The sequence below is a fragment of the Balaenoptera ricei genome, chromosome 19 (genome assembly GCF_028023285.1).
Source record: "Balaenoptera ricei isolate mBalRic1 chromosome 19, mBalRic1.hap2, whole genome shotgun sequence".
Taxonomy (NCBI): Eukaryota; Metazoa; Chordata; class Mammalia; order Artiodactyla; family Balaenopteridae; genus Balaenoptera; species Balaenoptera ricei.
Window position 1 is genome coordinate 35969770 of NC_082657.1, and position 10236 is coordinate 35980005.

Sequence of the window (10236 nt, forward strand, 5' to 3'; positions counted from 1 at the left end):
TAAATAAAATCATAAATCCATTAAAAAAAAAAAAAAAAAGGAGGAAGTAGGACCTAGGGATGTAGCCAGGCAGAGAGACTGAGGACAGGCTTCTAGGACTGGTAGCTAGGTGAACACATTATAGGCAAAGGCCTTAACTAAGGAGGAAAGGAGCTCAGTAGGCCCCAGGGTCAGATGGAAGTCCCCTGAACTAGTAAGGTAGGAACTGAGTGGGTAGAAAAGCGTGCTCCAAGGTTGGAGAGGTCAGGGAACTGCTCGTGAAGGCCATGTTCAGGATTTTGTATTTTATCCTAAGTGCGATAGAAAGCAAAAGAGTTTAAGCATGGAACTATGCCTTGATAAATAAGTTTAAAAGATGGCTCTGGGGCTTCCCTGGTGGCGCAGTGGTTGAGAGTCTGCCTGCCGATGCAGGGGACACGGGTTCGAGCCCTGGTCTGGGAAGATCCCGCATGCCACGGAGCAACTAGGCCCGTGAGCCACAGTTACTGAGCCTGCGCGTCTGGAGCCTGTGCTCTGCAACAAGGGAGGCCGCGATAGTGAGAGGCCCGCGCACCGCAATGAAGAGTGGGCCCCACTTGCCATAACTGCAGAAAGCCCTCGCACAGAAACGAAGATCCAACACAGCCATAAATAAATAAATAAATAAATAAATGGATCATCACGTTTAAAAAAAAAAAGATGGCTCTGGCTTCTATTTGGAGAATGGAATTGGAGTGGGGTTGGAAGGGGGGCGGGGCGCCACAGTATAGAGAACAAGCAAAAAATGGAAATAATATGACCAGTAGGGAGACTTTGAAGTAGTCCAGCAGAGAGGTAAAAGTGGTCTGTAAATTCAGTGGAGAGAGAAAAAAGTAGATGGAAAAATAGGTATTTGTAGTAATTTCTCCAGTGAGTCATTGGGGAAATGCCCCCGGGGTTCCAGCCAAAAAGATTTTAAGAATTGCTGTGTTTTTTGAATGATATTGATAGAGCAGGATAAAGTCATGGTGCCATTTGCAGAATGCCAGGGAATGATGATTCAATCACAGAAACCAAAACAATTTCATTAGCAGAAAATGACTTTTGCATGAATTTCAACCATCTTGATTATGTAACCAAGAAAACTAAGTAAGATCAGCAGTTTCCAAGATTGTCCATTTTCTTGCTATTTAGTCACATAAAACAATTCTTAATGCCAACCCAAAATGAAGAAATTATTATTAATAGAAAATATTTAATATATACAAGTGAATTTTCTATTTTTCTACAAAAAGTCCGCCATTCTGTTTTCAGCAGAAAAACATCATGTTCTGATTTCCAGGAATATTATTTGACAACTCGGGGATTGGGACCATACATAACTTGATGGTTAGGCTCTTAGGAGTGGGGCAGACCCAGGTTCCAACCCCACTATGCCGCCTATCAGCTGTATGCAAGTACTTAACTTCTACACCTTAGTTTCCTAATCTGTAAAATGGAGATAATACTTTTTAGAGTTTTGGGGTTTTTTCTCATAGGGTTTCAAGTATTTTCAAAGGAAACAATGTGTTTTTAAATGTGTAGCACAGTATCTGGCACATGCCTGAATAGGTGGATACCTATTATTCTTTATTCCCATTTGTTCTTAGAGCCAGAGATGGTGAAGTGGACTCAAGAGGGCCACAAATTCTTTGACATTCCTCCCATCTATAAATGAAATTTCTGCCCCCTCCCCTTAAATCTGGGTGGGCTCTATGTTTGCTTGACCAATTGAATGCAGTGGAAGGGATACTGAGCCAGTTTCCGGTCCCAGGCCATTGAGTGACTGGCAGCTTCCACTTCCCGTCTCTTGAAATATTTGCTCTTGGACCTAGCTGCCATGGTGTGAGAAAACCCAAGCATCCATGGGAAGACCTATGTGGAGAGGAACGGTGACCACCCCCCACCTCCCAGGTCCTCTGTTAAACATCCACAACTGAGCTACCCCAGCCAATACTGATTTGCCAGCCACATGAGTAAGCTTCTTGGAAGAGGCTTCTCCAGCCCCATTCCAGCTGCCCCAACTGATGCCAAGTGGAACAGAGACTAGCTGTCCCTACCAAGTCCTGTCCAAATTGCAGACTAGAGAGCAAAATAATTGAGTTTTTTTAACCAATAAGTTTTCTGGTGGCTTGTAACAGCATTAGATAACCAGAATAGATGAAATCAAGTTTCCTCCTCTGCTCTGATCCCGTATATGTATTAGCAGTAGAACGTGTGGGCAAGTTCATTTAGTCCAGCAGAAGTAAGTGTGGTTTATAGAGAAAGTAGGTCATGAGGAAATTTGCTGAGTTTGCCTTGAGCTGTGTGACCTGTGTTTGACTTACAGAACTCGGTCCAGTTATTCAGCAAACCTTTCTGGATGCCTGCCTTCTACTTGGTGGTAAGCAGAGGTAGTACCTCTGAGAATTGATCTCATCCTGGATACAACTGTGTCATGGTAACCATTTTTAGTTCCACATCCCACTGATATCTATTTTATGTCCATTTAAAAATGTCAATTTATTCAGGCTGGCCATCTGACCCACAGATCATATTTAAGCCATACCTAAAATTCCTCTAGACATGTACCAGCCATTTGGCTAAAAAATAAAATGCAACCGAAGAGACACAATGTCTAGGGATCCAATCAGGAGAAAACAGATCTAGGGTATCCTTTTGAAAAATTTGTCAGTTTTGGAGGGGGACTTTTCCTGGAGCAAAGTCACGTGATGTAATTGCTCAAAGTGGTTCTGTCAACTTTTATCTTGCCTAATTACCCAAGAAACCAGTTAGTGCCAAATAATCTTTTTGATGTGAATATTATATTTATGATGTAAATTACAAGACCTCCACTTCTTGCGGTGGGGCGATCCTTCCACGAGAGGGAGTGACTGTCTCTCAAATCAGAGGTCTGCATTATCTGGCTCAAAAGCTAAGGGATTGGCTCTCAAGAGATTTTCGATTTACAGTGCTCTTAAAACCCGCTTTAAACGACTTAAGCTTCATCTTAAATCTTGTACTTCATTCCAAGTTGCAAGTGAGGAAATCGAGGCTCTCTCTGGGCTTGGATTCCTTCCTCTTCAAAATGGGGACGACCTCAGATTTAATCGCCCCACAGAGTGAGTATACGTCAGAGAGCCCCTGACCTGCTCAAAAAGGTCCAACTTCCGTTCGCGACCCTCCATCCCTTTCCCTCACTTCCTCTCCCTGTCTTTGCCCCGCCCCTGGCGTTGGGCAACGCACGCCTGTGATTGGCTACTGGGAGCCCAGAGGCGGCGGAAGGGTCGGGGAGGCCATGGTGACGGGAGGCGGGGGGCGGTAACTGACGCCGGAACCCCGAGGCGGCAGCGGCCGGTTTAGCGTGGCCTGGCAGGGCTTGGAGGACCGGCCGGCGCGTGGCACCAGCCAGGGAGCCTGAGGCCGGGGAGTCGTGCACAGGCGCTACTCGGTTGGGCCGTGAGCCGGCCGAGGCCTCGGCTGCGAGACCTTCCCGATGCCGGTTGGGGCTCTGCGGAGCAGAGCGGAGGCTGCGCCCGGGCCTCGGGCGGGGTAGAAGGCCGGCGGGCCCGCTGCCCTGCGCGCGGTGGATGCGGCGGCGGCGATGGACGCCCTAGAGGAAGAGAGCTTCGCGCTGTCCTTGTGAGTGACACCGCCCGACCCCGGGAGGCTGAAGGCCGGAGCTGCCGGCGCTTGGCCTCGGCCTCTGCCTCCGCCCTGTGAAGCCAGTGTCCCCGGTGTGGGTGGGAGACCAACAAGACTCCGCCCCAGTTCCCGCGGTCGATTCTGCTGCCGCGACGACCGCAGGGCTCAGGCCTGGAGGACAGGAGTGCAGTGCGGTGTCATGCGATGATACACGCCTCTGTCACAATGCCCCTCGCCTCCAATCCTTGGTCGTCAGCAAAACCTGGCGAGTTTGAGCTGCCAACGCCCGACCACGGGTCAGAAGACCCTCCACCACCACTACCCCCAGGGACTCTAATTGCCCTCCTCCCCCGGCCAGTGTCTTAACCGCACCAAGTTTACGCCCGCCCGCAAGCAGATTGGTGTGGGGTGATAGCGAAGATGCGGTGAGTAGAACCCCAAGGAAATAAATGCGAGGAGCCTTAACATGTCCGCTGTGAGCCTTTGCTCCTTTTATTTGTTTCTTTTGTAAGTCCTTGTATCGTATCATGTTTTCTGAAAGTGGAGCCATTGCATTCAACTTTGATGTCACAGATGTGTCAAATGTGTTTTCTTCTGTGTGGCATTGCTGAATTAGACAGTAATCATTATTAATTGTTGAAGCTAGTTGATGGGAAGTTCATTTGAAAATGTCCATAATACATTTTGAAAAAAAGAGGAATTATCTGAAACAGCTCCTAATCCAGGCGTATTTTTCAGCTCTTCCGCCTCTGATGCAGAATTTGATGCTGTGGTTGGATATTTAGAAGACATTATCATGGGTAAGCTTCCTTGCCTGTGCTTTTTAGGTTTTAGGCCCTTGCTTTTAAGGACGTTGAAATCCATTTGGAGACTTAATTTTTAAAAAGAGAGAAAACATGAAGCTGCATGTAATGTTTAATGTAATGTACTGTAATACAAAGTAAGCCTTACTGTGCTTTGCTTTACAGGCTACAGCCCCTACTCCTTTAAGTAACTAGTAACCATAGATTCAGTCCCCTGAAGGGACTTATTCAGGTAATGGGGCACCTTGAAGTTATGGGGCTCTTGGCAAAACTTCAGAAAATCTTAACCTAGTTTATTTCAGAGAGTAAAATCAATTTTTAATCTTGAGTTTTAATGTTTTGTGACATAAAGCACAGTGTAATACCATAGCCTTTGGAACTATACCTGGTGGCGCAGTGGTTAAGAGTTTGTCTACCAGTGCATGGAACACGGGTTCGAGCCCTGGTCCAGGAAGATCCCACATGCCACAGAGCAACTAAGCCCTTGCGCCACAACTGCTGAGCCCACGAGCCACAACTACTGAAGCCTGTGCCCTAGAGCCCGTGCTCTGCAACAAGAGAAGCCACCGCAATGAAAAGCCCACGCACCGCAAGGCAGAGTAGCCCCCAGCTCGCCACAACCAGAGAAAGCCTGCGCACAGCAGCGAAGACCCAATAGCCAAAAATTAATTAATTAATTAAAAAATACCATAGCCATAGCACACATGTCCATGAGGAACAAGATGTCATACTTCAGCTGGGTTCTGAGTTCGAATTCGTGGATTCATTTTGGCATACATAAGTCCTGCTAAGTAATAAGCAGTAATAGGCACCAACCGTTTAAGACAAATATGTGGGAGAGAAAAATTTGAGAAAATCTTGTCTGTTGACTTTAAGTTTTCTGAGAATTAGGAAAAGAACACTGTTGTTTGGTGTTACTAGCTGTATTTCTTAGTCTTGTTTAGTGAAAAATCACTGACCAAGTTTTTATACCTTCGGGTCCTGTAAAGGTTCATACCCTTAACTCCTAAATGCAGATGTTTCACTGTTAAGATCCCATGTGGATCTGAGGATTTCTGGGGAATGCTGAGGAATACTTTCTTTTGGCCTCTATGAGTACCCTGTGTGCTGTGGGAAAGCCCAGGGTATTTATTCCAAAGTCTAGGTCATTTATGAAGCTTTCCTTTTTTTTTTTTTTTAAATATATCCTAATACTATTCCATCAATTGTATTTATTTATTTTTTTTTTTTAAAACAGGTTTTTGTTCTGTGTTTATTTATTTATTTTATTTATGGCTGTGTTGGGTCTTCGTTTCTGTGCGAGGGCTTTCTCCAGTTGTGGCAAGCGGGGGCCACTCTTCATCGCGGTGCGCAGGCCTCTCACTATCGCGGCCTCTCTTGTTGCGGAGCACAGGCTCCAGATGCGCAGGCTCAGTAATTGTGGCTCACGGGCCTAGTTGCTCCGCGGCATGTGGGATCTTCCCAGACCAGGGCTTGAACCTGTGTCCCCTGCATTGGCGGGCAGATTCTCAACCACTGCGCCACCAGGGAAGCCCCTGAAGCTTTCCTTTTATTTTTAGAAGTTATATTCTATTTGGTTGTTAAAATATCCTGAATACTGTAAACCTTAATGTTTGCTATGAACCAATCTCTATACATGAATTCTCATCTAAATTCCACCTGGCAAATCTTATAGGATAGGTACTCTGATCATCCTCATTTTTCCGATGAAGAAAGTGGGGCTTAGAGAAATTAAGTAACGGGCCGAAGGTCACACAGTTGTAAGTGGCTGAGGTGGGATTTGAACCCAGGTGGTCTAGCCTCTATCAGAGCCCATCCATTTAATCACTACACTGTTTACACCACTGCTGCTGAAATTATATTAAGAGAACCCTTTGTGGAGTTCCCAAGCCACCCTGTGTGGCTCTGATTAAAGTGGACTAGAGGATAGTGGTGGTTGCACAGCAGCGTGAAGGCTCTTCATGCCGCGAAACTGTACGCTTAACACCTTCAGCTTTCCCCGCCTAGAGACTGGCCATCCATAAAGCAGTTCTGCTGACATTTCTTCCTGCCTGTTTAGAGATCAGAATGGTTTTTAGTCTCCATTGAAAAGAGTACGTTTTTCCTATTGCGGTTCAGATGATGAGTTCCAGTTATTACAGAGGAGTTTCATGGACAAGTACTACCAGGAGTTTGAAGACACGGAAGAGAATAAGCTCGCCTACACACCTATTTTTAATGAATATGTAAGTGGATTCCTATTTCTCTTACTGGAGATTAGGATTTCTTTAAATTATGAATTTAGGATCAAATGATGTTGAAATCTGCTCAACTTCTAAAATCTGCCATCAGCACCCTGCCGGGAAGTCTAATTAGAATCTGATTTAGTCTTCCTCTCCTGTTGTTTTCCTCTGCACAGTTCTTGGGGCTGTTTTCCAAATATTTAATGACTTCGTCTTCTGTTTTAAAACATGTTTGGCTTTATCATAATCCTGCTTTCAGTTACAGTGTGTGGATTCACCATACCTTGCACTTACATACTTTTGACCTTTTGGCTTTCACACACTATTTTTTCCTACTACATAATCCAGTCAGGTGTGCATGACTGTTAGATAAAAGTGAAAACCAAGACCAAGATCACTAACTAGTTGGTGGCAAAACCAAGATTAGAACCCAGGAACCTCGACTCTTGACCCCTAGGGTCTTTGCACTATGCCAAGGCCTCGTGCAGCCTCCTGTTATGATCTCATCTGTCCGAGAAGAGGTTTGAGCCTCCAGGACGTTCTTCCCTTAACACAGAAGTGTGGCAGAGTCGATGAAGGTTTCTTAAGCCAAGCCTCAGCTTTTAAGGAACCTGCGATTACCTCCAACTGTATGGTTTTTAGTATGTTCTTTCTGCACAGATTCCGTCTACCCAGGCAGAAAAGCCCCCACTTACTTCACTCCTCACTTCCTGCCGTGGGGAGTGGGAGCCCTTCTGCTCCCTATCCCTACCCACCTTGGAGCATTCCTCTTGTTACATCGTAATTACCTGCAAATGCCTCTCCCACGGGTGGGCCAGGGCACGGGGTGTGCTCACTGAGGACAGGAGCTGGGTTTGGGTTCTCTTTGGTGCCCCCAGCACTCGGCAGGGAGCCAGGCACACAGAATAGGCTCTTAGGAAATGTTTTCAAAGGGCTGGAGGACAGGCTTTCTGAAGAGAAGCCTTGTTTTCTTAAAGCACAGTCTGACCAAGATCCTTTCCACTGTCACAGATTTCTTTGGTAGAAAAGTATATAGAAGAACAGCTGTTGGAGCGGATTCCTGGATTTAACATGGCGGCTTTCACTACAACTTTACAGTGAGTTGAGCTTGACTCTGCTTTTTTACCTCTTTTTACCCTCCTCCTCATCAACTCTGAAAGAAGACCCCTCCCCCTTGTTTTCCTCAATGCTTGAATATCAAGCTTTAGAGCACTTGGTTAGGTCCTGGGTGGGAGGCCCTCCAGACCTTTGAGGGAAATCTCCAAGAGACGTCTGTGTCATCATTCATTCATGAAGCAGCCACCCTTTTCTTTTGCAGGCACCATAAAGATGAAGTGGCTGGTGACATTTTCGACATGCTGCTCACGTTTACGGATTTTCTGGCTTTTAAAGAAATGTTTCTGGACTATAGAGCAGTAAGTTCTCCTTGTCTTTTTAGTCACAGTGAACCGCTTAGAAAGTTCCAAGTAGACCTGTCGAGCACAAACCACCCTGTGCTCCTCTCTGTAAGACTGGCCAGTATCAGCCCAGCAGTGAGTGACGTGTCAGCAGAGCGAGCTGCAGTCCTCTGCTGGCCGGGGCCTGGGACCCTTACAAGGAATTACATTCTCATGGTTTTGGTGAAACAGGTCCCAGGCACCTTATAGGGTCCCTAAATAATCAAAAGGACAAAGCCAAAAATCAGGTCTAATTGCCTTGCTTTTCTTGGAATGCAGGTTCTTAATAGGAAAAAGAAATGTTTTTCGGTGAAGGGAGGTCTTTTTTTTTTGTTTTTTTGGCTGTGCCTCGTGGCATGTGGGATCTTAGTTCCCCGACCAAGGGACCAGGGATTGAACCCATGCCCCCTGCAGTGGAAGTGTGGAGTCTTAACCACTGGACTGCCAGAGAAGTCCCCAAGAGGTGCATTTTTAAAGTGACCAGCTCTGAATAAAAATGCAAAATCACATACTCCCTCTTCCTGTGTTCTCCCTGGTGGCCCACCCTGAACACCTCCTTCCCTGTTATGAGCTAGAAAGGACTTTTTTCTATCTCTTGCCTCTTAAAGTTGTTCTTTTCTCTTGTAGGAAAAAGAAGGCCGGGGACTGGACTTAAGCAGCGGTTTAGTGGTGACTTCATTGTGCAAATCTTCTGTGACAGCTTCCCAGAACAATCTGCGGCCCTAGGTCCCACCTCCAGGTAATGGGATCTTTCTAGACATCACCAGCCCAATAGACTGGGAGAGGCTTTGGCTAATGATGTCAGAAGAATACATCTTGGAATGACTGACTGTTCTGCAACTCTTCGTTAATGTTAAGTATTGATGGGTCAGAAGAAAATGACCTGACCTTCCTGGGACACATTCTTGTCTTCAGTAACCCTATTACTCCTACCTGAGTAGACACCTCTTTCAGGAGCTTCTGAGTCTGGCTCCTGCACCAAGCCCAAGTCCAGCATTCCACCTGGGGGGCACTTCCCCAGCATATGTGTTGGTGTGTCCATGTTGGAAGAACCCCCCATCACCAACTCTCTTGGCCCAGCAGGCCTTGCATGTCCCGCCAGGCTTTTTGTGCACTCACAGCTTTTTACATGGGTCAGAGTTTCAGTCCTGCAGCCTCAATGGGCTTTTTGACTGGGAGTATTTATCTAGGGTTTAACTCAAGCTAGGTGCCCATCTCAAGATTTCTGAAACTCCTACTATCACAGCTAGTCTTGGCTGTAGGAATCGACTTAGAGAGTTGTCCTTTACCTAAAAAGGTACTTGTGAAAATCAGTTCCTAGTCTTACATGTACAGTCCTTATATCACTTCACTGTCTTCTACTTACTGGTCCTGATGTACTCCCATTGTTTCTATAACTCTCGTTTATGTTTTTGAAAACATATTTTTATAGATGAATACTCAGGCTAACCTAGTGGATATAATCTTGGAACTTCCATGATTACCCACTTCAAGATCAAAGTATTATATTGCTGTGTGCTTTTTAGCTGTTAGTGCTATGAAAGCAAAAATGCTTTCTATGTTGGTGTTCCTATTTTACTGGGCACCAATGAATGTATGCTGGAAGTAGTCTAAAAGGTTTCCTTTTCTTAGAGCATGTTAGTATTTGTGCAGGTTTGCTTAAAACCCTTTCTGTGTAAAACAGCTCCTTAGGTTTTCTGTTGGGGTAGGGGCTCTGCACTTCCTTCTTGTTGTCAAAATAATCTTACCAAGATAGTGTTCCACTGGTCTAGCTCATTAGGAGATAGCAAACAGCTTTACTGGTCATCTGTCTGCTTGGATTTAGTACACTGGTTTAGTACAATGTTTGATAGAACATTACTGACCAGAAAACATGGATGTCACCTCTCTAGAAAGAAATACTATAGTAGTTCAATTCCCAATGTGTGCCTTAGTTTTTTTGTTGTTGTTTTTATTTTTATTTTTCAAGTAAAAATAAGAATCTCTACTGACTTTTCACTTGGCTGTTCTGGTTTTAAAGGATGAGCTAGCTGTAGGCTGTGCGTTTTTCTGTACCGATGTGGCGCTTATTAAATACTTTTGTACCATGAGTAAAATTTCAGGTGTTTTGCAAAAACAAAAACCATCATTCTAAATGAGTCATCCCTTCTTTAC

General features: G+C 45.3%; 2 protein-coding genes across 3 annotated transcripts in view; both read left to right on the forward strand.

Annotated features, from left to right (window-relative positions):
• RSPRY1 (ring finger and SPRY domain containing 1) overlaps positions 1–3152 on the forward strand; it is a 50623-nt gene extending 47471 nt beyond the window's left edge. The window contains exons 15-16 of one of the 2 annotated variants that reach the window (XR_009499129.1): positions 2327–2437; positions 3011–3152. Coding sequence is in view for 1 of the 2 variants with exons in the window: in XM_059905529.1 (XP_059761512.1) it covers positions 2327–2380; positions 3011–3020 (64 nt within the window). In the remaining variant the exon portion in view is untranslated. The remainder of the gene's footprint in view (positions 1–2326; positions 2438–3010) is intronic. The other variant, XM_059905529.1, reaches the window with a different exon arrangement.
• A 147-nt stretch (positions 3153–3299) lies between these two features.
• Positions 3300–8922, forward strand: ARL2BP (ADP ribosylation factor like GTPase 2 binding protein). The gene is made up of 6 exons (XM_059905531.1): positions 3300–3618; positions 4360–4421; positions 6543–6649; positions 7658–7743; positions 7965–8061; positions 8710–8922. Exons 1-6 carry the CDS (start codon positions 3581–3583, stop codon positions 8806–8808), a joined length of 489 nt encoding a protein of 162 aa, XP_059761514.1. The 5' UTR covers positions 3300–3580; the 3' UTR covers positions 8809–8922.
• Positions 8923–10236: the final 1314 nt, after the last annotated feature.

Coding starts and splice junctions, on each gene's coding strand:
- ARL2BP (XM_059905531.1), top strand. CDS start 3,581: ATGGACGCCCTAGAGGAAGAGAGCTTCGCGCTGTCCTT. Junction 4,422..6,542: donor TTTAGAAGACATTATCATGG/GTAAGCTTCCTT, acceptor ATTGCGGTTCAG/ATGATGAGTTCCAGTTATTA. Junction 6,650..7,657: donor CACCTATTTTTAATGAATAT/GTAAGTGGATTC, acceptor CCACTGTCACAG/ATTTCTTTGGTAGAAAAGTA.